Genomic DNA, 27,317 nt, shown 5'->3' with positions numbered 1-27,317 from the left:
CCCCATTTTTTCCTAGCGTAGCCACAGCAGTTATATTAGTGGCCAATGGCTCACTGGTTACAGCTGACGGCCAACTAGCCACAGCTGATGGCCATTTACTACCTGAGCCAGCAGCTTTCTATGTGAGGCCAAGAGCCTGGAAACTGCTTTCTGGGGCTCTGTCCCCACAGTGTGTTTGGGGGGGGGGGGGCAGAGTCCCAGAAAGTAGTTTCCAGGCTCTCGGCCTCACATAGACAGGTGCCTGGCTCAGGTAGTAAATGGCCATCAACTGTGATTGCATGGCCATCAGCTGTGGCTAGTTGGCCGTCAGCTGTAACCAGTGAGCCATTGGCCACTAATATAACTGCTGTGGCTACGCTAGGAGGAGAGGAAAGAGAGAGAAAAATGGGGGCTAGCAAGAAGATGGTGGCTGGGCTGGCAAGCGTGGATGGCGGTTTGCGGACAGTGTGGTCCAGCCTCCAGTGAGAGTATAGTGCCGCCAGAGAGAATATAGTGGTATGACTCCCCTACCTATGGCTCCGTGGGTGTTCCTTTTTGGCCTCACCATATCCTGCGTTCTTGTATGGGGAGCGGGAGCAGAGACCCCGCAGGCCGCCCCACACGACAAATGGCGCAGCGAGCAGGGTATGGTGCCGGCCAAAGCTCTCCGAAGGATGGTGGAGCAGTTTGTGCGTATGAACACCCAGTCTGAGGAAGACCAGGAGGAGCAGCTGCCGGAGAGCTGGACCGCCGTGGAGGGGTGGGAGGACGTGGACGGTTCTCCCACCAGCACAGGAAAAGCCATGCAGCTGCTGGAGAGATGGAGCCCCGTGGAGAGGTGGAAAGATGTGGACGGTTCCCCAACCAGCACAGGCCGGAGAAAGCGAAGGTCGTTGCAGCCCTGTGGGCCGGGGAAGTTCCTGCTCAGGCAGCCCTGATGCAGGACTAGTAGTCCCAGGAGGTAACGCTTGCTGAGTCCTCCATGGGAGATGAGGGTGAGGTCAAGGTCATCCCTCACCCCCAGGACAGCCCTGGTGAATGACTATGGACTATGGGGAATTGCCTTCCATCCCTAATTTAATGGACCGCTTGACTGTTTGTTTGGGAACTGTTGTTAGTGGAACTGGGGGATATTTGCTTTTGTCTCTTGACTGGCCGCCATTGAGAATATGTAAGCACCTTGATTGTGAGTCGCTGTTGTTCCAGCAGGGTACCCTGAGAGGCACAGAGAGAGTGGCAGTGCCCTGAGAGCCCTGGCTGAGTCCAGGAAGTCTGGCTGAGCCCTGAAGATACCCTGGCTGTGCCCAGGAAGTCGGGCTGTTCCCAGAGAGAGTGGCAGTGCCCTGAGAGCCCTGGCTGAGTCCAGGAAGTCTGGCTGAGCCCTGAAGATACCCTGGCTGTGCCCAGGAAGTCGGGCTGTTCCCAGAGAGAGTGGCAGTGCCCTGAGAGCCCTGGCTGTGTCAAGGAAGTGTGGCTGTGCCCACAGAGAGTGGCAGTGCCCTGAGAAATCCTAGCTGTGCCCGGGGAAACTAGTGGTACCCTAAGAAGTCCAGGAAGTCTGGCCGTGCCCAGAAGTACTGGTGGTGCCCTGAGAAACCCTGGCTGTGTCCGGGAAGACAGGTGGTACCCTAAGAAGTCCAGGAAGTCTGGCCGTGCCCAGAAGCACTGGTGGTGCCCTGAGAAACCCTGGCTGTGCCCAGAGAGCCTGGCTATGTCCAGGATATTGCATTCACCCCCAGGCTCCTCGCACAGGTCCCCTTGCGGACGACGCTTGTCGCGTAGATTGTGAGGCGAGAGCCTGTAGGGGTGGAGTGTGGGGGCAGAGCCCCAGAAAGTAGTTTCCAGGCTCTCGGCCTCACATAGACAGGTGCCTGGCTCAGGTAGTAAATGGCCATCAGCTGTGGCTAGTTGGCCGTCAGCTGTAACCAGTGAGCCATTGGCCACTAATATAACTGCTGTGGCTACGCTAGGAGGAGAGGAAAGAGAGAGAAAAATGGGGGCTAGCAAGAAGATGGTGGCTGGGCTGGCAAGCGTGGATGGCGGTTTGCGGACAGTGTGGTCCAGCCTCCAGTGAGAGTATAGTGCCGCCAGAGAGAATATAGTGGTATGACTCCCCTACCTATGGCTCCGTGGGTGTTCCTTTTTGGCCTCACCATATCCTGCGTTCTTGTATGGGGAGCGGGAGCAGAGACCCCGCAGGCCTCCCTGCATGACAGTGTGTGTGTGTGTGTCTTTTCAGGAGAAGAAAGATTTCAGTTTAATATAACTTGGTATTTCCTCCTTTATACACAATACTTATAATTCTGTTTAAGAATTATTGTACTATTGTAAGACTATAGAGATATTCTCTTCTGTTATTTTAAAAATATATAGGTTTAAAACTCAGATTGGCAATCCATTCAGAATTGATTGGTTGTATGTGTGAATAGAGAATTCTTTTTTTTTTTCTGATAAGCTAACAAATTTCAATGGATTCAGAACCGACATATTTTCTCTCTTTTCATTTGTTCTCACCTCTCATGGCTCATGTAGGTTACAATCACCTCCCCCTGTAATCTGTCCTTCCTGTGAAATCTCCCAGTGAATATGTGTCCTTCCTGTCTCCTTCATTATGTAACAATGCTCAAGCACCACAAAATTGAGGTCACTGTTGGTATCAAAAATATTAACTGTATTTTTTTCAATCGATTATTCCCAAATTTTTAGGGGAAAGGTTCACACTATTGGAAAATACTTCTTAGTGAACATCTCAAATTCTTTCACCTCTTGTGTCAACTTCTGTTTTGGATTAGCACGGATTTTTGTATAATAGACTTGGGAGATGTAATAGTATCTGTCTTGGATAAAGGGCTGATGAATTTCCTGGCCAGTGTAATAAAGATAATGCATGTTTTTGAGGCAAACGTTGGGCAGAATCATGTATAACACAAGTTAAAAGATTGGGGTTTCTTAGGCTTAATGTTCTCCAGCTGTGACACAAACCTAGTAAGTGTACAGCATCCACCTGGACCACTTTGCATGGCCCCAGGGGGCTTGTGGGGGCAGTGAGGACACATGGGAACACGAAGCTCATACTGTCTGTTCTGTCATGAATAGTAATGTCTTTTGTCTCAGTTCTAGGCATCTTGTGTTTTATCTAGCATCCCTGAAATTGTCAGGCTAACTCGGTGGTTTGCAAAAGGCCTAAAATCTTAACACATTGCGTAATCCCTCATGAAGATTCTCATGATCCATACGCAACGTGTTAACCCTCTTTACATTTCTGATAGTCTCAGTGATGAGGATGGATGGTGAGAAGCCTACGTGAATAGCCTTTGTACGTCTCCCTTTAGCAGAGGGAAGCTCACATGGTGAGGTAGCTGGGGCCTATCTCAGTGTGCTTGGGCTACTGTAACACAATTCCACAGACTGAGTGGCTGATAAACAACAATTTCTATCTCTCACTTCTGGAGGCTGGAATCTGAGGTTGGTGGGCAGCATTTTCTGGTGAGGGCCCTCTCCTGGGTGGCAGACTTCTCCTTGTACCTTTCCCCCCCCCCTTCTTCCACCCCCCTGCCCACCCCCCACTCCAGTTCAAGCCATTGTTTCTCAGTCTAGTTGTGTAGGACACAGCTCCCTGGCCCATGCTGGTGTTATGAGCCTCGCGCTCCCCCGGCTGATGCAGTTGGTCACTGGTCGTCGGTCACTGGTCATCAGTCAGCCGCTCACGCTGGCTGCCGACCACTCACGCTGGCCTCTAGCAGCTCACGGCAGCCCACCTCCAGGGAGAGCCGTTGTTCACAATCTTAGCTGTAGAGGGCGCAGCTCACTGGCCCATGTGGAAATCGAACTGATAACTTTGGCATTAGGAGCATGGCACTCCAAACACTTGAGCCACCAGGCTGGCCCTCCTTGTATCTTAACAAGGCCAAGGGGCTAAGGGAGTTCTTTTTCAAGGGCACAAATCCCATCCATGAAAGATCTGGCCTATGACCTTATTACCTCCCAAAGGCTCCATCTCCTAATACCACTATTTTAGGGATTAGGTTTCCACATAAGAATTTTCAGGGGACACACACAGACTGTAGCAGTACCCCTAGGAGAAACTCAACATCCTCTTGTTGTGTCTACATCAGAATATAGTAGGTACTATGTGTGATATACTCTGCTTCCTCATCCCAGTGCCAGAGGGGATTTCCCTAGTCAGGTAAGGTCAGGTGGAGAAGAGTTAGTGGATCTAACTAATTTTATTTGTCCCCAGAGGTAGGTGAGGTTTTAGATCAAGTCCACTCACTTGTGTTATAGAGTTTTCATTATATGAGTGACTTTCTCTTAGTGTCCTCAGTTTCCATAGCCCTGTCTGAGGTGCCATCAGCTCTCTGCCAGTGAGGGTGGCTGATGGAACCTAATTCAGTGTCCTGATTTCCAGTGACAGTTTGTTGGGATTCTGTGTGCAGGTGCACCATGCTCAGTCCTTCCAGCAGTGAAGAATCAACTGCTGTCACTCTGGTTCCCCAACATCTAAAGGAAGCCTAGCCCTCCCAAGATTTGTAGAATATGGAAGATGGCACAGGTGTCTGTGATGGATGATTTGTCATTTAGTGCCTCTGTCAAAAAGAGGCAGCCTCCACCTAGAAGCCCATCTTGTTGTATGACTTGTGGGCCATCCTGACAACTAACATGTACATTCATTTGAAAGTGGTAATTAGTGAGCTCTCCGTAAAACTGAAGTGTGACTCTTAGAAATCTTGCAATTCTCTTGGTTTTTCATTAACAAAATTTCAACCGAGTAAATTTAAAGATCAAACTGGCATTATTCAACGGTCCATGAGTTGGGCAGCATCCCATCTAGCAAGTAGAAAGGCGCTCCAAAGCGCTAGAAAGGCACTCCAAAGAAAAGCAAAGATTTTCAAAGGGAGAGAGCCGGCGGATAAAGGAAATTATTAGCAAAAAATGCGTTGTTTCAGGCAAGGCCACCCTTCTACGTGGAATGGAAGGTGACGAATTTTACCTCACTAGTGCTGACCAGGTAATTCCAGGTTGATTGGTCAAAGGTTACATTCCGAGAGGCTGAAGCTGCTATTAGATATTAAGTCTTGGTTTGGTGACGTGGGGTTTAATGCAGGTGACTCCATTTTGGCCCGGCTCTCTCCTTTTTAACAGGCTTGATATTCCAATTTTGGAACGAGTTAACTTGGACTTCACTACTCACAAGGTAAGAAGGGTCTAAAAAGTCCTGCGTGTCATGTCAAGTTGAAAATTCAAAAATGAAGCAAGTCTGGCCCCAGTGAAAAGTATATTTTTTTGCAAGAATAAGTGATACCTGTCCCCTCAGAGGAACATTTACTCTCCACACTGCAGCCAAAGCCACTAGTAGCAGGAACCCTAATCCTCTGCAATTCCCCTAAATGGAGGACTTGGGTTCACTGGTGGTTTAAACTGACACCTAAAGGTGTCTCCTGGGGCCACCGTGGCTGTTTAGTTTCAGTGTCAGGTGTGCAGAAGTGAAATCAGATGTGGTTGTTCCCTTCACTGGTCAGATCTCAGATACCTGGACTCCTGCCAGTGGTCTAGCTGTTTAGTGTGCCACTAGGAAAACTATAGACTGGCAGATTAAAGACGACCCTCTTTGGTGGCTGTGAAGTGTGGAAACTAATTGCAGTGCTGAACTAATTGTCTTGGTTATCATTTCGATGTCTATGGTAAGGCCCTGTTCTTGAAAGTCTGGCCAGAATCAAGCTCCTGATTAAGCCTGTTTCTGTGCAGAGGCTATCTGGGCGCTTGAGGCCCAAGCCTGAAGAGGCAGGGAAGGAGAGACATTTATGTCAAGATCTGACAACTGAATAGGAAAAGCTCTCCAAGTAGGAGGTACAGTTTCGACGAAGTCTTGTTGGAATGAAAAAGTATGATGTGCTCAGGCGGTTCTAATTTTCCAGGACCGTGTAAATGTAACAAGGGGAGGTGGGAGATGGAGGGCTCAAAAATGAGATGCACAAGGGTCTTGAAGACCAGCCTCAGGGGCTTGTTTTTTAATCCAGACATTAAGGCAAGTCGTCACCCTTCTCGGGGGCGTCGGCATAATAAGGCATAAATCAAAGACTCACACCCTCCTTCTCCAGCACAATGGCACGGATTCCGCCTTCCAACCAACGGGGCCGGTGTCTCACAAGCGAAAACCTGCAGAATGGCTCGTTCTCAAGACGTTATGCGTTCCTTAGGACGCACGCGCAGAAACTTTCTCCAGGACTCTCGGAAGGGCAGGCTTCACCTCGTTCAATCCTGTCCCTCATTGGCTACAAATAACTGCTCGTCTCAGCCGTTGTTAGTGGCGACGTAGGCGGGTACAATCTTGGTCGCTACGATACTACGTACTTCCGTTACCTTCCCCCGTCCTCCTTGGCTCCGACGGGCCCTTCCACCAATGGCAAATGGGCAATAGGCGGGACTTCATTTGTTCGGACCAAAGAAACACCGGCTTGGCCCGGCGTAGGGCGGCCAATGACTGGGGGGCAACCCCTGTAGAGTGGCTCGGTCGCCCCCACGCTCTCCTTCCCTCCTCCTCTCGGACCTGCCCCTCCCTAGCCCCGACTCAGCACCGTGCTAACCGCAGTCTGACAGGAACGGGACGCAGCCAAGATGGCGGCGGCCGATGGCGACGATTCGCTTTACCCCATCGCGGTGCTCATAGACGAGCTCCGCAACGAGGATGTTCAGGTTCGGAGGCCACGGGGGACTTGGGGAAACGGGAAGGGGGACCTGGGGGCACGAGCGGCCCTCGCGGAGAAAAGTCGCCGTTCGCTGGGAGTGGCGGAAGAGGGCGGCGGCCAATCAGCATCCACCTCTCATCTCCCAGGGTCCCAGACTCGATGATACGGCGCCCGGGATTGGGTGTCGGCCCTCCAGGGGGCGGGAGCGAGGCCGAGGATCCCGGGCCTGCCAAGTGCGCGCGGCGGCCCAGGGCCTGGGAGGCCGCGGTCCGCGAGAGGGCCAGCGGGCTGGGTTAGGGAGACCGGGGATTCGGTGATTGGCGGTGACCCCTGAAGGGCCCCTTTGGGATGGGGAGGGCCCGTGAGTAGCTCCGAGTGGGGGAGGGGCCACCTGGTTTATAGGGACCCAGGTAGGATTCTTCCTTTCTGGGTTTCGGCGGCTGGGCCTCAGCGCTGTGGGGTAAACCCCAAATGGGAACTGAGAGGCGAAGGCTTCCTTTCCAATTCCTGCTCTCCGTCCCCCTCCAAATTTGGTGTAGCCCCCACAAAGGGGATCGAGGGCGAAAACACCCCACCCCAAGAGGGAATTCGTTAAATTTAGGAGTGAATTAAGAGGTGGGAACCACCCACCCCACCCCCCCGCCGCTTCTGGGATCCTCTCGTTGTCTGGGGGGTGGGCAGTTTACTAAACGGGCTGATACATTTCTGGTGAGTGGGATAGGGAGGCTCAGGGCCCTGAGCCCGGCTGGCAAGGGATTGAGAAGAGTTTGGACTCTAGGGTTTGCCCACCCCAGCTCCACCTCCCACCCGCCGCGTAGCCTTGTGCAAATTACTTCACTACTCAGGGCCTCTGCTTTCCATAAAATGTGGGCTAATAATAGTCCCGGGCTCTCAGCCGGGGGTTGGAGGAACTGAACAAGTTAATAATACACGTAAAATAGAACCATGTCTGGCGTGTTGTAAAAGCCCAATAAATCTTAGCTGTAATTTTTGGGAGTGGTGACTGCAGAGGTCCCATGTCCCTTTAGGCCTCAGTTTCCTTATTTATAAAATTGAGCCGGTTGCCCTGGGCCCAGCCTCTGAGGGTCTGGGTATATCACTCTGATTCTGGAATCAGACTGGCTGCGGTTGTGCAGCTGGCTCTTCCACTTGCTGATTGACATGAGCCACTTAGTTAAGGTCACTAAGCCTTGGTTTCCTTTTTCTTTTAAACGGAGGTCATTATCTAGTTCAGAGGGCTATTGTATGGACTCATCTGTTCAGTGAACACCTGCCACATATCAGGTATGGTGTTGTGGATATAATGATGACACCAGTTTTTATACTAGACAGATGTCTCCTACAAGAGACAGGTGTGAAACAGGTGACTACATTAGCGCGTATTAGATGTGATGGGAAGGAAATGGCAGGATATTGTGATAGTGAGTCAATCACTATTTTTGGAGCTTTTGCTCTGTGCAGGGCCCTGCTCTAGGCACAGTTACACAACGGAACAAGACACAAAACTCCTGGCCTTGTGGGGCTTATGCTGTAGTGAGGGGAAACATGATAAACAAGACAATGAGTAAAATGTGTTGTATGTTCCATGAGGATAAGTGCTAAGGAGAAAAATGAAGAGGGGTCGGGGATGCAATTTTAAAGAGTGGTCCAGGAAGGCCTTGCTGAGAAGGTGATGTTTGAGCAAAGATCTGAAGGCCGAAAGGGAAGAAGCCACGAGGCTGTCTGGGCAAAGTACACAGCAGGCAGAAAGTAGGGTGGGGAAGATCATTTTCAGTAGGCCGATCAGAGAAGGCTCCCTCTGAGGACACAGAGTTTAAGGTGAGACCAGAAGAAGGAGCCAGCTCCAGGAAGGTGGTGAAGAACCCTCCAGGAAGAGAGAGCAGACAGGTAATGGCAGTTCTCAACCTATGGTGACTTTGCCCATCAGGAGACATTTGGTAATGTCCGGAGACGTTTTTGCTTGTCACAACTGGGGAAGTGTTACTGGCATCTAGTGGATAGAAGCTAGGAAAGCTGTTAAACCTCCTACAATGCCCAGAACAGCCCGCATAACAAAGATTTATCTGCCCAAAATGTCCATGAGATTGAGAGAAACCCTTGTGGGGAACTCTTGAGGCAAATTTAGTAGCTTAAAAGAATACTGATTTATCATCTTACAGTTCTGAGAGTCAGAAGTCTGACATGGGACTCAATAGGCTAAAATTAAGGTGTCTGCAGGGCTACCTATGTTCCTTTCCGGAGGCTCCAGGGGAGAACCTGCTTCCCTGCTTTTCCCAGCTTCCAGAGGCTACCAATATTTCTTGGCTTGTGGCCTCTTCCTCCATCCTCAAAGGAAAGTCTAGGCCTAGAGGTGACATAAGAAGCCGTGCAGTGAGTGGATGCAAACCACCGTTTCAAATCCTGGCCTGACCACTTTAAGAGTTACTCAACCCTCTGGGCCTTGATTTTCTTGTTAAATAAAAATAAGGATGGAAGACAAACCTGTCCAGGTTGTTGTGAGGACCAAGTGAGATACAAACTACGTAAAGACACACAGTTACTAGCCACTGCCTAAGACCTTGCAACTTCATGCCCCTGTCTACATTTAGAAACAGGATGTCACAGTCTCCGACTCCTTTTTATAAAGTAGTTGGGGACTTGCTGAAGCAAAACTTAGAAATAAGTTTGCTCTCCGAGAGTTTAACCAAAAAAAGTTGATAGGATGGTGGTGAAGAACATGAGTTCAAGTTCTAGGCTCTGTCACAAATTCACTAGGTGACCTTCATTCCCTTCTCTGCTTTTGTTTCCCCATCTGTAAATGAACACAAAGGTGGTATCTGCCTCATGGGTTTGTTACAATACAGTAGAGAACATGTGTAAAGTACTGAGCTTTGTACATAATAAGTACTCTTTAAATGGTAGTTGGGTTTTTAAAAACTTTAAAAGTGTGTGTTTTTTTTGCGTTCCCAGCCCTGTACCAAGTTCAGGAATCACCAGTTGGTAACAGTTCTGTCCCTTCATCCCAGAGATAAGGCACCTTCCAAGTGGGGCAACAGGCATGCCCATAAATAATTATAATGCCAGGCAAACTGCTATGAGAGGTATTCTTTGGTGCTGTAGTTCCAAGGAGGAGGGGATATTACTTTTTTCCTTAAATGCTACGGAAATGGAGATCATGGTGCCCATTTTTGCTTTTGAGCCCATCCACCCACACACATTAGGGTCATTTAAAAACATGATACTTCATGGAATAAGGAGGGAGGATATATAGACTTTAGGATGTTATAGGAGGTGGGAGACGCGTCTGTCACTCACTGAGCATTTCACCAGACTGAAGCTCCTTATTCTAGCACACATGTCACAGACCCTGCCATTCCATTTTCAGCCACCAGCTGTACAGTAAGTTTGGAACGTATTTCCCCAGATACTTTGTTCTATGCCTAACATCTATTAGGTTGGTGCAAAAATAATTGCAATTTAAAAGGTTAAGAATAATTGCAAAAACCACAATTACTTTTGTACCAACCTAATATATTCATTTCCAAAAAAATGCAGCCAATATTTATGGGGATTTTTACTCTTTGCCAGGCGCTGTCCTAGGTTCTAGGAGCACAGAGTAAAGAAAACAGCCCTGCCCTTGGGAAGCTCACACTGTAGTGGGGAAGGAGAACCTTGAACAAAGACATGCGTGTAGGGGTGATAGGAGTTAAGTGTATGCAGAGTGATGGGGGCGTGCTGTTTCACCCAGGGTAGTCATAGGGTGAGGATTGAGCAGAGGCCTGAAGGAAGTGAGGAGGACCCCTGGGGTGTCTGGAGGAAGGCCTTCTCAGGCTGAGGAAACAGCAAGGCAGCAAGTGCGAAGGCCTGGGCTGAGAATATACGTTGGCTTTTTGGTTACTGTCAAGGAAACCATTATGACAGGAGCAAGGGGGTGAGGGGTGGAGAGTGAGAGTGGATGGGGAGACAGGCCAGCTCATGTTGGACCTTGCAGTCTGTAGTCAGGCCTTTGAATTTTACTCTGATTGTGAAGGGAAGGCGTGCTCCATGTGGGGCCGTACTATACATGTTCATCTCAGGGAAGTTCCATGAATTGAATGCAAAGCAGGTCTTAAAAAGTGGGTAGCGTTTCTACAGGTGGATGTACTAGGCTGTGTGCTGAGGACCGTTGGGGCATAGGGAGTCCCAGCCCAGGGTGATAAGCTCTGTGAATCAGGAATGTTACAGAGAACCCAACCAACAGTCGTTTAAACAAGTGAGGGTTCATTTTCCCTTTATTACTAGCAAGGATGTCACAGAATTGGGTCAGAGTGTGCCCTTCTTTTCACCCACTTAGTGCGATCACAAGATTGCTACAGCATCTGCTGTCATTAAGTCCTTGCAGAACCACACTGAAAGAAAGCAGGGGCCGACTCAGGACAGAGAGGTTCTCCTTGTCCTCCTTTTATCAAGGAGGAATATCTTTTCTAGAAGCTCTTTAGCTGATTGCTCTTATGTCTCTGTCCAGAACTAGGTCGTGTGCTGAGTTAGCTGGGACTAGGTTTCACTGGAAGTAATAGGAAAACTAAATTAATGAGGCTTACGTGAACTTGACATTTATTTCTAACTCATGATCAAAAAGTCTGGTGGCAATCCAAGCTGGTGTGGCACTGTGGTGTTAGGGTCTCAGGCTTGCATGTCCTCCATGCTGCCCTCCTCATCCCTAAGTTACCTCAGAGTCCCAAGATGACTGCTAAAGCCCCAGCCATCATGGCCCTATTCCAGACAGGAAGGAGGGAAGAAGACTGTGATCACACCTCCCCATAAGGATACGTATACTTCCTAGAAGTCAAACACAGCATTCCTACTTGGATTTCACTGGCCAGATGTTAGTCTCGTGGTCACATCCAGATGCAAAGGTGATTTGGAAATGTCTTTTTGTTTTGGGGGTGGGGGGATCATGTGCACATCTAAAAGCTAGGGGTTAACAAGCAGCCGTATAGCTCAGTGCAGGAGTTCTGAGCCTGGGGCCTATCTATAATTCCAGGTCAGTTCCATGAATTTAAATGGGAAAAATAACATCTTTATTTTCACTAACCTCTAACTCAAATTTAATTTTCCTTCTGTTATGAACTGTAGTATTACAAGAGCATGTCAGAAATAGCATTAGCAAAATCTGTGACTACGAGCAGCGGAAGTCATGATGATGTTCCTATCTCATTTTAGCCGTTGCACGTACTTGCAGTGTTGTTCATGCTCACCTCTGTTTCAAAATGGTAGTCGTTTTCAGACCTGCTAAGTAGGTCTGTGGCACACCCCCGCAATAAGAAAAACAACCTAGAAATACGATTGGTACTGGTTACTGGTTAGGAGCCAGCTGGCTGGGGTTCAGATCCTGGTTCTGCCACCTACGAGCTGTATGACATTCCTTCTCCCTGTGCCTTTGTTTTTTCTGCCATAAAATGGGTGATCCTGGTATTTACCTCAGTAAGATCAAATGAGTTAAAATAATAATGCACCAAGAACAGTGCCCGGCACATAATATCATGGAAACATTTGCTGTCATTATTCTGTCACTGTGGGAAAAGGGAAGAGAGACCTCGGTGGACAGCTAGACAGCTGCCATGGGTGCCCTTCTTGATAGCCAAACAAAAGCAGGACGCTGTCAGCAGTGAGATTGCCACGCTGCCGTTGTTGATCTTTGTCTGGTGCTAGGTGTTTCCAGTATTGTTAATTGGTAGTTACAAGAACTTTCTGAGGGGCGGTATTATAACCCCATTTCACAGTTGAGAAAATTGAGACTCAGAAAGGAGCAAAGCGGGGCCCAGAATCCCACAGCTAATATGTAAAGCAGCTTCGCCTTGAACCCAGGCAGTGTGGCTGCAAAGTACCATCTTGTGCTGCCTTTCTTACGCGTTATGGTGCCATCAACACTGGAGAAACCAGCAGACGTTCTTAACAAAATTGAAACCAGATTCTCTAAGGATGGCAAAGGAAGGAAGGTGTCTTTCCACCATGGCAGAGACAGCCTGATTCTCATTGGCCCTTGGTCATCTTCCCTAAATGACAGTGTGATGTTGAGATTCAGAGTCAGGGCACCTGGCTTCTGGTCCTGGCTCTGCTGCTTTCCAGCAAGTGACAGTTTCTCTGGGCATCAGCATCCACACCTTTAAAAGGATCCTAGTAACTATGCCTCCCTTAGAGCAGAGTTCTAAGGATCAAAGATGTAAATCATCCATGTCAAGTGCTTGAATGCTGCCAAGCACGTAGTAAGCAACCAATACATGTTAGCTGCTATTGTTACCGGCATTATGTGGATTCCCTGCCAGCATCCCATTGTCCTCAGAACTGCAGCTGCCTGTCGTGGCCCTGGCCCATGTGTGCATTTCCCCATAGCCCAGCTGAGAGAAGAACTCAAAGACCCAACTTGATGGCAAAGAGGAAAGAAACAGGCAACTAAGTCACTGCTGTGCTGATATTTTATTATGGAAGATTTCAAACATACAGAACATTGAAAAACTAGTATAGGGGCCAGCAAACCTCAGCCCTTGGGCCAAATTCAGCCCACTCTCTACTTTTGCAAATAAAGTTTTACTGGACCACAGTCATCCCCATTTGTTTACATATTGTCTGGTTCTAGGGCTGCTTTTGTGCTGCAACGGCACAGTTGAGTAGTTGGGACAGAGACTGGCCTGCAAAGCTGAAAATACGAACTTTGTGGCAATTTACAGAAAGAGTCTGCTGACCTCTGAGTGAGCACCTGTGTACTCAACCATTCAGATTTGCTGTTGGTGTTCACCATATTTAGTTCATCTCTTTCTGTGGCTCTATCTCATTTTTTTTTTGGCTGAAAATAAATTGCAGGTCTTGTAATCCTTAATCTCATCAAGGCCCTTTTACCATCAGGGAGGTGAGTTTTTGGACCACCTCAAGCCCAAGTAGTCCAAAAACCACGTGATACTGTATGAAAATTTTGGCGTGTGTTTTTCTAAGAGGCCCCCATAGCATGTCATCAGATTCTCCTCTTGTATCCCGAAGAGACTCTTACACCCCTAGACAAGGGACCTGAATTAATGTAGTCGGCCTCAGTCACTCCCACACCTCTTCACAGTTGCGTGGGACCCCGGGCAAAAGACAGGCTGAGGGAGCCCCCAGACCCTTCTTGTCTTGCTTCTCCTTCCAGTCAGAGGGGTCCCACCTGTGCTCAGCAGGGGCTTACTCACAAGGGTGTTTCCTTCCATTGTCACACATGATTGCATTCTGGCACCTGGCCCGGTGAGCTAGGGAGGGGAGGCCCCGTTGTTGAGATGGAGAAACAAGGTGGGGGTTCACAGTCATCTGTGCAGTCACAGTTGGTTTGGGGTCCTGCTCTCAGTGCCCACTTGGGAAGGTGAATACCCCTCAGCCTCTGTCCACAGTGCTGAAACATGGTGTCACTTGTGCTTCCCTCCCAAGGAGTGAGAGGCTGTAATGAGATCCTCACTCGCAAATGCTCAGCACCAGACCTGCTCTGTGTATGAGCCAAATATGTTTGTTTCCTGTGAATGCCACAACACAGCACCACAAATGTTGTTCAAAGCAGTGGAAATTTATTTTCTCATGGTCTTGGAGGCCAGACGTTTGGAATGAAGGTGTCAGCCATGTTGGTTCCTTCTGGAGGCTCTAAGGAAATCCATGTCATGCCCCATGCCTAGCTTCTGGTGGCTGCTGGTACTTTTGGATGTACCTTGGCTTGTGGAGCACCCACCGGATCCCTCCCTTCGACTTCATATGGCCTTCCCCTCTGTATCTCTGTCTTCTTTTCTGTCTCTTAGAAGGACACTGTCATTGGATTTAGAGCTGTGAGGAGAAAACTCACTTTCTGTGGATCTCCTTTGCTCTCACGCTATTGCCACACTCAGCACTTCTGATTCCAGGCGTGTGGGGGTTTTCCCCACACCTAGCAGTTTTCTGAGACACGAGCTGGGTGTCCTACAAGTCAGTTCAGCTCTGACACTAACCAGAGTTAGACCATACAGGCTAAGGGTTCAAGTCCCACAAAACTGCCCATTTCAGGTGCCAATCACGAGTAGTAGGTCCCCAGGTTCCCACAACTTCTGTGTGACTTTGCTGCAGATCAGAGCTTCCATGGCAGCTCTCCTTGGATTTGACTGTTTGGTAGAACTCACAGAACTCGGGGAAACACATTTACCAGTTTATTATATGATAAGGGACACAGATGAACAGCAGATGAAAAGGTACATAGGCCGAGATCTGGCAGGGTCCAGAGTATAGGGGCTTCTGTCCCTGTGGAGTTGGGGTGCATCACCACCGTTCCAGTGCTTAGATGTGTTCACCCATTCGGAAGCTCCCAGAACCCCCCACTATTGTGGGTTTTTATGGAGGCTTCATTGTGTAGCCCTGTTGGATCATTAACTCAATCTCCAGCCCCTGTTGGGAGAATGGGGGGGGGGGGGCTGAAATTTCCAAGCTTCTAATGGTGGTCTTTCTGGTGACCAGGCCCCATCCAGGAGCCTACCCAGAGTCACCTCATTAGAACAAAAGGCATTCCTATCACTCAGGAAATCCTAAGGGCTTTGGGAATTCTGTGCCAGGAACTAGGGGCAGAGACCAGTATATATGTTTTCCATTATTTCACGAGTGCCTTCCCCCCCTCTCCCTCCCCTGCCTCCAAATTGAGGATGATCTCAGCTTGAGATACTTAATTGCATCTGCAAAGACCCTATTTTCACATTCACAAGCCCTAGGGGTCAGGACTGGGACAGTACTGCTAATGCTACTGCTGTTTTTATAGCAATGTTACTGTAACACTGTTTGTTCCGTTATTGTCACTGTTAGCCAATCCTGAGTCTCACTCCCTACTCCATGCCATCTGAGCTGTGTGACCCTTAGAGGAGACTTTTGCTCCCTGGGCCCGTTTCCTCCTCCGTGGAATGGCTTAAGTGACACCATGCGTGTGAGCACCCAGCCTAGGAGCAGGCCCAAAGTGTGCTGTGACGTGTCTGTCATGATGCATAGCAGGTCTGATGATGCTGAGTACAAGAGGGGGTGAAAGCAGAGGAGGAAGGCAGGGTGTGGTTTTACACACAGTGGTATTGGAAAGTGCCACCGAGTGGGTGTTGGCCCAGTAAGGCCAAAGGATGCTTGGCTGAGGCTGTTGCCCCTGTCGTAATTTAATGACTCAGGTCACAGAGTCACTTGGGAGGTGTTTGCCAAGTTGTTATTTGGCACCCTCATGCATACTTAGTTCCGGGTGCCAACAGACGCCCTGAAATCTGGGCTTGCTAACATTCTCCTCTCCTTTTCTTGTTCTCATTAGCTTCGTCTCAACAGCATCAAGAAGCTGTCTACCATCGCCTTGGCCCTTGGGGTGGAAAGGACCCGCAGCGAGCTTCTGCCCTTCCTTACAGGTAACGAGCTGGACTCCTGGGGCCCAGGTGGACTGGGGACTCTCTGGTGATTCCTGCTAGGTGAGGGGCCTCGCTGTGGATTTTACAGATCATTTGTTGTAAGTGTCCGCCCTGTGCTGGGCAATGTGGGTGTGGCAGGGGTTCGGAGAAGGAGAAGTGCAGTCCTACTCTGAGGGAATGCTCTGGAATGTTAGGGGCCTGGATTGGGTAAGGGGTCTGGAGGCAGACAGAGCCAGGTGGAGCTGCAGCTCCAACCGTGAAAAGCTGGTGACTTTAAGTGTTGCTTGCTGCTCTGCCCGTGTAGTTTTTATGTATAAAATGGGGGTAATTATCCAGGCACTGTAGCATTAATGTGCGCATTAAATAATAACCACTAATACTTCTGTATGCCTGCCGTGTGCCAGGCAGTGTCCTAAGCCCTTCCTGTGAGGACTGAGTTCATGCACAGGTTCCTCAGACCAGTGCCTGTGCTCAGGAAGTGTAAGTCACTATAGTTACCTGAGTTACTCCCACAGCACTTCCTAGGGTAGGTAAGACCACTGATGAGGATACTGCAGCATGAAGAGCTGAAGTAACTTAACTTGCCTGAGGTCATACAGTGAGGAGGTAACCCAGAGGGGATATTTATCTAGTCATTCTGGTTCCAAACTTACAGCATTGGTTAATGCCTTGGGGTCCCAACTACCTGGGTTGAACTCCAAATGCTGCCACTTTCTAGCTGTGTCACCTCGGGCAAGGTATTTCACATCTGCCTGCCTCCGATTCTACATGTGTGAAATGAACATAATAGTATAATCTGAAAGGAAGACTAAAGGAGCTAGGATGGAAAGTTCTCTAAGTGTGCCCAGCATGTGGCAAGTGCTGCATAAGTGTTAGCGAGTCTCCTGTCCTCTGTCTTAAGCAGTCCTGTCTGAAAATGTATGCACAGCACTTAGCACAATGCGTGACACCAGTTACTAGTAAATTCTCTCTTCCCGTGATTCTTATTAGGACTTCGTACTTTATACTAATTGTAATTGCAAGGAAAGCCTCAGAGTCACAGTGCTTTGTCACTAATGAACTCTTTCGTATCTAATCCTCTCGTCTGGGCCTAGTGACAGTCCTGGGGAGGAAGAAGCGGAGCTTGTCGCCTCTTCCTCATTAAACACGTGGAGAAATTAAGGCCTAAAGAGGTTCAGGGACTTGGCCACAGTGACACCGCTGTGACTGAGGAGCACCTACATATCTGCATCTGAGCGCCATGTGAGGAGTTGGCATCTGCGGAGGGGACACTGAGCAGATGGCCCCAAACCAGGTGGATTCTACTGGTGAACTGTTGGAAAGACTTGAAAGCTTCCAAATGCTGAGACGGGGCCAGGGGGTGGCACAGCAGTGAAACTAAGTGGTTAAAAATTTGTAGAGAGAAAAAGTTGGAGGGACATGGGTCTGAAACCCAGCCGTGCCACCATCCTGCTAGACAAACCTGCGTGAGCCACCCCACCTGCCTGCCTCTGTCCCCTTGTCTGTAAAGGGGCGTAAGAGTAAGACCTAACTCATAGGGTTGCTGGGAGGACTAAGGGCTCCACACACAGCCTGGTCCATAGAAAACACTCGGTACGTGCTACTGGCAATTCTGTAACAAGGTAGTGGGGAAGGCAGCTTGGGGAGGGAAGGCAGCAGGAGGAAACAGCACATGGAAGCAGGATTGAACATGGCGATTCACCAAGGAGAGGCACAGGGGTGGGTGGGTGGTGGCAGGTTGGATTTTGCTGGTATTGAGTGCCGGGTGACAGTTTGGGTTTAATTCAATAGATGAAGGCAGGGCAGCCATTGTGGATACCGTGTTTCCCCGAAAATAAGACCAGGTCTTATATCAATTTTTGCTCCATTAGGGCTTATTTTCAGGGGATGTCTCATTTTTTTCACGTACAACAATCCACATTTGTTCAAATACAGTCATGTCGTCTTCTGGAACATCGTCATAACGTATTAAATGCATCCGTCTGGCTGAGATCTTAACTGGGGCTTATTTTCAGGGTAAGTGTTATTTTCAGGGAAACACGGTAGCTGGTGGAGGTTGGGGCGTGAGGAGTAGAAAAATCAACCTAACATGCATGCAGAATTGTGTTGAGGGGTAGGGCGGGCGAAAGAAGGCCGGAAGCAGGACATGGACTTAGGAGACAGCGGCTAAGAGCAGGGACCCTGGGTTTAGATGGTCTAGGTTCAGTCCCAGCCTGGGCATGTTTCATTATCTCGTCTGTAAAATGGGAATAACCATGTAATACAAATTAGGGCCATTGTGAAGATTCAGTGAGTTTAACGTGTGTTATCTTTATTCCATTGTAGTCCACGTGTACCAATATTCAGCTGTGAGGAACTGGGGGGGACAGAGTATGTGGGAGCCACAAGATTGGAGAAGAGCCAATAATTCAAGAGAAAGTTTTTTTTGAGCTATTGTAGTCCCAAGTGACTTCAGATTTTCTTTGCTTTGGGCTTCAAGAAATTGCAAAATGTTCAGAATAGCACATGGCAGATACGCAATGTCTTTCCAAAACGCTGATATTCTTTCAGACAGAACAAGCTCAAAGCCTTTTCTGAGTTCACACCTACATAACATTCGGAATCGGTGTTATGACAGGAAATTACCACGTAATGTCCCCACTTTGTCAAAGAGACCAGTGTTGGTGATTTAGGGCCATAATTTGTAAGACATATTGGGTGGGTTCCAAGGTGAGTCAAGTCATCTGTGTGTCTGTCGCTGGGCTGCAAAGTAACCTTCCATTTAAAGATTCGGATTCAGGTAAACACTAATGAAAACTGCTCAGAAATCCCAGGTTTGCCCTGAACACAACTCGTGGTTTGTTATCTGAATGCAGGTTCCCCAAATACAAAAGTAGCTTGATATCTGCTGTTAGGCCCTGACGTCTCTTCAAGTTCAGAAAAGAGTATTTCCAGTTTAAAAGGTCTGGGTTTGGTTAAGCTAATTCATAGTATAGTTAAAAACAGTGTTTTTAGTAGGCTATTTAAAGGCATATTTATTCCATTAGTACCTAATGCACAGCCCCTACGTGCTGTGTGTAAGTCTGGAGAAGGTAAAGAAGAAATCAGTTTCTGTCTTCGCAGAACTCTGTTCCAGCCGCGGGACTAGGGAGTCAGTGATGAAGGCGGAGAGGGGTGCAGTGGGAGGGGTGCTGAGGGATGTGACAGTGGGTGTCTGGGTAGGTCTTCCTGGGGGTGGGACCTGAATGCAATGGAGCCACATGTGAATCAGAGGGGAATGTTCCAGGCAGGAGGAGAGGCAGGCATGTGCTTGGTGTGGCAGCTGTGGGTTGGGTGGGCACACTGTTTGAGGGAGAAGGAAAGTAGGACATGAGTTTGGAGGAGTGCAGTGGCCACACTGCGTGGGATCTTGATATCCAAAACCGTGTGAAAATTGAGGTAGGGGAGTGTCGTGATTTCCTTTACGCTTTGAAAGGGTCACTCTGGATTCGAGAGGAACCAGGTAGTTTAGGGGCAAGAGCGGAAGCAGAAAAGCCAGTTAGGAAGCTGTTGCAGTCACCCAGCAAGAGGTGGTAGTGATCAAAGGATATTAGGATGGAAGTGACAGGTCTGGGTCAGAGACGTGGGGATGGAGAAGGCCCAGTCTTTTGAGGCCAGGGGATAGGAGGCTGGGAAGTTGGTTCTGTGGAAGTGGGAATGGTAGAAATACGAGGCGCTGGCAGTTCCTGGGAACACGGATTGGCCAAGGAGTCTGGAGTGGAGATTGGGTTGGGTACAGGTTGGGGATTCATAGGTCTCTAGGAGATAGGCAGGAAAACAGGGAGGGTGATGCTGACTGTGTACAGAGGGAGCCAGGGAGACTGACCTGACACTGGCTAGTGTGGCTCTGGGGCTCCTCCCCAGCTTTACTGTAGGAAGAGGCAGGAGCACTAACTCTTGCCTGGCCCCGTGCCCAGCTCCTCACAGAAAGCGTTTTTCCCTTCAGTTGGAGAACAACCCGATTGTTGTGATTGTGGGGGTGAGAAAACAGGCTCAGAGAGGCCAAGAGAAGCTCAGAGAGGCCGAGTTGCCCACAACCAGCCAATGGTAGAGCAGGATTTGAACCCACCACAAGATGGGGGTGATAGTGGTGATACCATAAGAGGTTCTGGTAAGGAGGTGACCCAGAGCTTGAATTCACTTCCACTCACACGCCATTGGCCAGAGCATCGTCATGTGGCCACACTAGGTGCAGGGGAGCCTAGGAAGTGTCATTTGGTTGGATTGCCATAGGCCTGAGTTAAATTCGGGAAGTTTCAATGCTAGCATAGACGCTGGGGGTGTCAGCATCTTCTGATGTGGAGGTCGGCACTTCCCACCACCTCGGGGAAGAGAGGGTGGAGCTGGAGGAGAAAGAAAGGCCTTCAGGTTTAGCATCAGGACAGCATCTCGCCTCACACTGGCATTCGTTCAGCAAACCCGGATTGGGCTCCCTCTGTGCTCCCTGGCAGGAACTGGGACACAGAGAAGAGCCAGTCCAGGACTCTTATGACAAGGACTCTGATACAGGTGGCGTTGGGGGTGGGAGCCCAGAGGAACCCAGAAACAGGACCTGCCCTGGTGTAATCAGGAACTCTTGCAAGAAGCAGTAGCTGAACTGAGTCTCGAAAGATGGAGAAGAATTTCTCAGGCTGAAAGGAAAGTTCCTGGCAGAGAGAACGGCGCTGAGGGTGGGCGCTGGACCACAGGAAAAGCTCTGGTTTACTGGGCTCTGTGCTCAGACTTGTGCTCCGTTTGCTCCTCGCTTAACCTCGCTGAGAGGTGGAGAGACGATGAGCGGCATTGTCTCAGCGGGGTGGTCTCACTCACCAGCATCCTACACCTCGTAAAGGGCAAAAGTGGGACTTGGGTGCTCTGTCATCCGACCTGGGCCTATGCCTTGAGCTCTGTGCCAGCCCAGGTGCAGGGTGGGGGAGCATGAGCATTGACAATTTGAGGAAGTGGAGTGAGGCTGCTTGTTCCCACCTTGGGTTACTGAGGAACTGGGGTCAGTCTTCGGATGGGACTGCAACAGAGTCTGTCTTGGTCCCACAGACACCATCTACGATGAGGATGAGGTCCTGTTGGCCCTGGCGGAACAGCTGGGAACCTTCACCACTCTGGTGGGAGGCCCCGAGTACGTGCACTGCCTGCTGGTGAGTCTGGAAGGTGGGGAGGTCCCCTTGCTCGTCTGTTAGGGGTCAGACCCATGGTTCTGCCAGCCATGGGCAGGGAGGGGAAAGTAGGAAGGGCTGGGGGTCACCTAAGAACAGATCGGCCTTGGACATCCACTTTAATCCAGCAAGTCAGTAGTTGTGTTCAATGCAGCGATACTGAAAATGCAGTTGTCTTACCGTCACTGGGCACCTGCCTGACCTGTGCCAGTCCCCACCGGGCACTCTACATATAGGGCTTTGTGTTGGAAGTCAGGCTGTCTTCTACTTATTTGCCATGTGACTTAGAAGAGTTACTTAACCTCTCTGTGCTATCCTTTCCTCAACTGGGAGTCATTAAAACCCATCTTTATAATAGACTTAAGAAGTTCTTAGCGTAGTACTTAGCACATAGTAACTACTAACGGGTTAGCTGCGATTGTCATGGTACTGTAATGTTATGCAGTCATGCCCATCCTTTGAGGTAGGGAGGGTTCCCTTTTTATAAATGAGCCACCTGGAGTGCTGAGAGATTGAGCATCTTGTCCAAGGTCACATGGCTAGTAAGTGGTAGAGCTGGGATCCAGGTGTGTCCGTTTGACTCTCCCAAGGCCCCTATCCCACTGCCTGCCTGTTGGAGCCTATGCTGGGTGATGGCCGGGACACAGGTGGGTCAGATACTAACAGTAACTGCTGATGGGGAGAAGAGAAGGGAGGACTCTAGTCCTGTGCTCTGGGAAGAAAGAGCCTTAGAGGTGGCCCCGGCCCTTGGTTTTCTCTGGTTCTCAGACACCTGGGGCACTGCACCTGCCTTTTTTTCCAATAATCCTACATTTCATTGCTTCTGAAGACACGCTTCATACTTTGGCCTCCACATTTAATGGTGTCTTACAGGTTTCATCAGCAGCCTTTCTTTTGTGGTCTGTAAAATAATGTGCTGCTTATTATCATTGGGATCTTGGATTTCAGCAAATATGGTAGTTTGGTTTCTCCCAAACAGCGTTAAATTTAAGGAACTTTGAGACTTGCCATTCATTGCTGTTATCTGAGCTTTCATCTGTGCGTATGTGTATAATTTGTGCGTGCATACACACAGAAAGTTGTAGATGAGATCGTTTACATTTTATACAGAACTTGGCTGCTTAGCATGAGGACCGTGCGATCTGGGGACCAACCTGAAACGGGTCCCTGGAACTTCATGAACAATCTGCAGCCCTGGCCATTCGTCAGTTTTTCTGAGGAGAGAGTTCCTAGCTTTCAGCAGCTTGTCAGAGGACTCATACAGAAAACACTGCTAAGAATCTCAGGGCTCGCAGACAGGGTGGGGACTCTGGCTCACTGGGGAGCTGGCACTGGAACCCAGGGGTCCTTCCCCCACCAGCGCAGTGTCTTCCGACAGAGCATTCTCAGCGAGGGGAACCCCAGTCATCCCACCCCCACTGGGACTGGTGTCGGTGACTTTCATGTCAGCCAGCGGACATTTCCTGGGCCCTCTGGGCTGGGCAGGCTGGGAACCTGGAGATGAGTCAGGTCAGAATAGTAGACGCTCACGCAGGGTTATGTTCCAGGAGCCTGAGGCACAGTAATCTGTCACATCCCACAGCAACCGTGTGAGACACACGCTGATGTTAGCCCCAGTACACACGTGAGGAACTGAGGCACAGGCTGACTTAAGGGAATTGCCTGAGCTGGGAAGAGGCAGAGCCAGGCCAGGATTTGAATCCAGGCTCCCGCCTCAACCACTACCTCTCCTCCAGTTGCTCCACAAGCTGATCAGAGCTGGGAAAGTGGGAAGCCGGGGCCCTTAGAACCCAGAGGACACGCCTAACCCAGTTAAGGTGGGATGGGGAACTGTCAAGAAAGGCCTCCTGGAAGATGAGGCAGTTAAGCTGGATTTTGACAAGTTAGAAGAAATGGAAAACAGCTGTTGTGCAATTTGTTCATTCCACACACACGAGCCAGGACTGTGGGCTGTGGGAACCCAGAGGTGCGTCAGGCCTGACCAGGCCCTCGGCCTCTGCTATGGTGAAATAGGGTTGATTTCTCAGGGACCCATGTGGCTTCAGCGACAGGACTATTTCTGTATCAATAACTCTTCACCCTTTTGGAATGGTGGATCCCTTTGAGAGTAACAAGAATTCCGGCCGGATCCTCTCCTCATGAGAGAACAGATGATTTTAGGAGGTTCACACTTCTCCCCCTCTCCAGCATAGTCTCACGTTTGAGAACCCTGCCCTCCATCCTTCACAGAAGGCCCCTTGGTCTTCACTGTGCCAAAACACCACTTGGCGTGTCCTGAACACACACCTTCATGGGCCCCGCCCCAGATCCCGCTTCTTCAGGTGTGTGCTGGGAGAGGCCTCCCAGGTGAGCCTGCTATGCGCCGTCTGGGCACTGGCCTATGGGAACCTGTCCCTGCAGTGACCCCCTGGGGCCCAGACCCTTGGGTGACATAAGTACAGTTCCGCCTCGGTCCCCAGGCCTGTTATGATGACAGATTACCGTAAGTTCCACTTACAGTGACTCGGTCAATACTGATGGAGTGCGTCTGTGTGCTAGTCCTCGCACAGCCCAGTGACACCACACCTGCCACGGTACCCCCGTGAGCCGATCCTGAACCCAAAACCCTATGATAGATAGCATGGCCTACAACGGAGGCCTCACACTGGGGTCCCCAGGGCAGCATAATGTTACCTTCGCGTCATTGCCAACCTTTTGTAAAAAGGAATTTTTAAAAATTCTTTTTGTTTTACTTTATTATTATGGTAAAATAAACATAACGTTAACTATTTTTACCATGTTTTATGAGTACAGTTTTGTGGCATAAGTACGTTTTGTTGCAGTCATCACCACCATTCATCTCCAGATCTTTTTCATTTTGTCAAACTGAAACTCTGTCCCCATTAACCACTAACTCCCCTCCGCCTCCCCCCAAGCCCTGCACTCAGCAAGCACCATTCTACCTTCTATGAGTCTGGTTACTCTAGGTACCTCATATACAGGAGTCATACGACAGGTGGTCTTTTGTGACTGGCTTATTTCATTTAGCATGATGTTGTCAAGGTCCATCCATGTTGTAATAACGTGTTCAATGAGATTTTTCACATATGAAAACCTGGCCCTTTTGGCAGCTTTTGGAAAACCGGATTTGCTTTTACCAGCTGTGCTCCCCTATAGTGATGGTGATGAGCTGGGAAGCAGCTGTCCTCCCTAGGCTACATGCTTCTTTCTGCTGTCCCCACCTGTCACCTTTGCTCAGTGCTTCATTCTGTTACCTGTCTGGGCCCTGGCAGCATTTCCCTTTGTGACTTCTTTCTGCCTTCTACCTGTCAGGCCAAACTGGAGGTACAAACCTCCATACTTTTATTTGAACAGATTAGGATAGATGGAGTCTCCTTTCATTAGGTCAGTGATTATTGAGTTCTGCCCTGTGCTAGGAGCTCTGCTGGGCTCTGGAGAAACAACGGAGAGCCAATCAGGTGTCCCTCCAGGCTTCATACTAACAAACCAGTAAGCAGTCACGAGCGCCAGGGTCCCCCACTAATGTGAGCCCCTGATGCAGTCACCTGTCAGAAACCACAGCTGTGCTTTTTGACCCTTGGAGGCTCTGGAGCCAGGTGATTTGGTTTAGATCCTGGCGTGTAGCTCTTACTAGCCTGGGCAAGTTGCTTAGCCTCTCGGTGCCTCAGTTCCCTCTTTAAAGTGAGGACAGGAACAGGGCGTACTTCATAGGAGTCAGTTAAAACCAGTACCCCCAGAGCTGTGTGACACAGTGGCCATGCTCCAATCAATGTCAGTGATGATTATTGCACTTTGCAAAGCTTGTGACAGCTGTGGCCCTCTGCTTAGAAAGTGACATGTATAATTTTGAGGTTCATGGACCCACCTCACTGAAGCTCTTTCAAGGACTTCTAATCGAGGTCCATTGTGGCTCTTCAGGGGAGGCACGCTGGGTGAAGGCTGGAATGGGGTGATCAGAGAAGATGTCTTGGAGGAAATGAATCCATGAAGGGGCTCTGGGTAGTGTTCCGGGGCTGGGGGTGGTGGGGAGAGAGCTGTCCAGTGACCTCGCACTCTGTGCCACAGCCACCTCTGGAATCGCTGGCTACGGTGGAGGAGACAGTGGTGCGAGACAAGGCGGTGGAGTCCTTGCGGGCCATCTCACACGAGCACTCACCCTCTGACCTGGAGGCCCACTTCGTGCCGCTGGTGAAGCGGCTGGCGGGCGGCGACTGGTTCACCTCCCGCACCTCAGCCTGCGGCCTCTTCTCTGTCTGCTACCTCCGTGTGTCCAGTGCCGTTAAGGCAGAACTTCGACAGTGAGTCCCAGCCCCTGGCCCTGAGAAGCTCAGCCTCCCTTCAGCTTGGTCCCCTTCTCTCAAGCCTCCGCCCCTTTAGGGCTCCCCAGGTCCCAGACACCCCGGAGCTCTCCGAGCCCCCTACCCCCTTCACACTCCTTGGAGAGGCTGTGTCACTAAGGGCCTAGTCTCCAGTCTAGGCGCTCTTTTGCTCATTTAGGAAATGGAGATAATGATAGTTCCTTCCTCCCACTGGTTGTGAGGATTTAAAAGAATTACCACACATAAAGTGCTTAGAACAGTACCTGGCACATAAAAGCTCTCGACAAGTCCTCTGGGGTGCTCTCTTAGGCCTGCCCCAGGTCCAGAACCTTCAGCAGATACACTGTCTTGGGTCGGCCTCCTCCACCTTCCTCGTTGGCGTGGTACCCCAGGGAATTCCTTGTATGCAAGACTTGCCTCCCGAAGAATGGATGAAAATGTTTTTGATGGGATTAGTGTCCCATTAACATGTGTTTCTTCCCCTCACTCTGGACTTCTGTCCATCCACGAACTTCAATTATTGAGCAGCCATCCCGGGCCCTGAGCCCTTGCTCATCCAGAGCACTGGTCTACACGGCCTACATGTGATTAGAGATCTGTGTTCGGCCCCTGCGTCTCCATCTGGAGCAGTTGCTGCTGAAAAGTAAAGTCTTTGGCCCCAGACCACCGTCTCAGCTAAGCAGTTTTCTGTGGTCATTATAATGTAATCAGTACCTACCGTTCCCTACAGACTTACTATGTGTAGGCAGGCTGTTCCTTGCTCACACACGTCATCTCATTGAAACCTCACGATGACCCTGTGGAATAGGTACTATCACTATCAGCTCCATTATACAGGCCTGGGAAGACACAGAGTGGTGTCATCATTTGCCCAAGGCCACCAGGCAAAGCCAGGACCCGCAGAGTCTGTGCGTGTTCCTCTCTGCCACACTGCCTGCTGCCCTGGGTTCCCAGCGATTCCTTCTGAGCCCATCCCGACCCCTAGGTACTTCCGGAACCTGTGCTCAGACGACACCCCCATGGTGCGGCGGGCCGCAGCCTCCAAGCTGGGGGAATTTGCCAAGGTGCTGGAGCTGGACAACGTCAAGAGTGAGATCATCCCCATGTTCTCCAACCTGGCTTCTGATGAGCAGGTGGGTTCTGTTCCCCTCCCTCCCACTGCCAGACCTGGCGTCTGCAAGGGACTCTTAGCGCTAACCAGGCATCTGCTGCCCTCTCCCTGCTCCAACCCTCTCCCCAGGACTCGGTGCGGCTGCTGGCGGTGGAGGCGTGCGTGAATATCGCCCAGCTCCTGCCCCAGGAGGACCTGGAGGCCCTGGTGATGCCCACCCTGCGCCAGGCTGCTGAGGATAAGTCCTGGCGTGTCCGATACATGGTGGCCGACAAGTTCACAGAGGTAGGGGAGGGAACCTGATAGTGTCTCACAGATAGGGAAACTGAGGCCCTCAGTGGAAGGGGTGGGCGGGGCATGTGTAGGAGCTGGGGAAGGTGCGGGGCACTGTGGGGTGGGGGCTGGTGCCATCCAGTGGACTCCGGGATCTTTGATATCCAGATGGACCTTACTTCACGTGCCAGCCCTGGTGGTTGATAGTGGCAAATTGAAGTGCTATGTTGAGAAGGGTTCAGAGTTCTGAGGGTCAAGTTCTGTGGGAGAGAATGCCACAGGAGCAGAGAAGGGTAGCACGTGTGTGTGTGTTCCTGATCTAATCTAACGTTTTCCCCTTTGACAGAAGGGTTGATGTAGCCTGTGAGTTGGCTGGGGCTCACAAAGCAACTAAGTAGCACACACTGGGTGTA

General features: G+C 50.0%; 1 protein-coding gene across 1 annotated transcript in view; it reads left to right on the top strand.

Moving 5' to 3' along the window:
* The first annotated feature begins 6,370 nt into the window (after positions 1-6,370).
* Positions 6,371-27,317, top strand: part of PPP2R1A (protein phosphatase 2 scaffold subunit Aalpha) — a 31,138-nt gene continuing 10,191 nt past the window's right edge. Inside the window, exons 1-6 of the mRNA XM_088800517.1 lie at positions 6,371-6,672; positions 15,940-16,030; positions 21,083-21,183; positions 25,267-25,499; positions 26,506-26,653; positions 26,761-26,916. Of these exons, the coding sequence (XP_088656643.1) occupies positions 6,595-6,672; positions 15,940-16,030; positions 21,083-21,183; positions 25,267-25,499; positions 26,506-26,653; positions 26,761-26,916 (807 nt within the window). The 5' untranslated portion in view covers positions 6,371-6,594. The remainder of the gene's footprint in view (positions 6,673-15,939; positions 16,031-21,082; positions 21,184-25,266; positions 25,500-26,505; positions 26,654-26,760; positions 26,917-27,317) is intronic.

This window comes from Rhinolophus sinicus, chromosome 8, assembly GCF_057876585.1.
Source record: "Rhinolophus sinicus isolate RSI-liver-muscle chromosome 8, RSI-T2T, whole genome shotgun sequence".
Classification (NCBI taxonomy): domain Eukaryota; kingdom Metazoa; phylum Chordata; class Mammalia; order Chiroptera; family Rhinolophidae; genus Rhinolophus; species Rhinolophus sinicus.
This window is presented reverse-complemented; position numbering and strand designations above follow the sequence as displayed.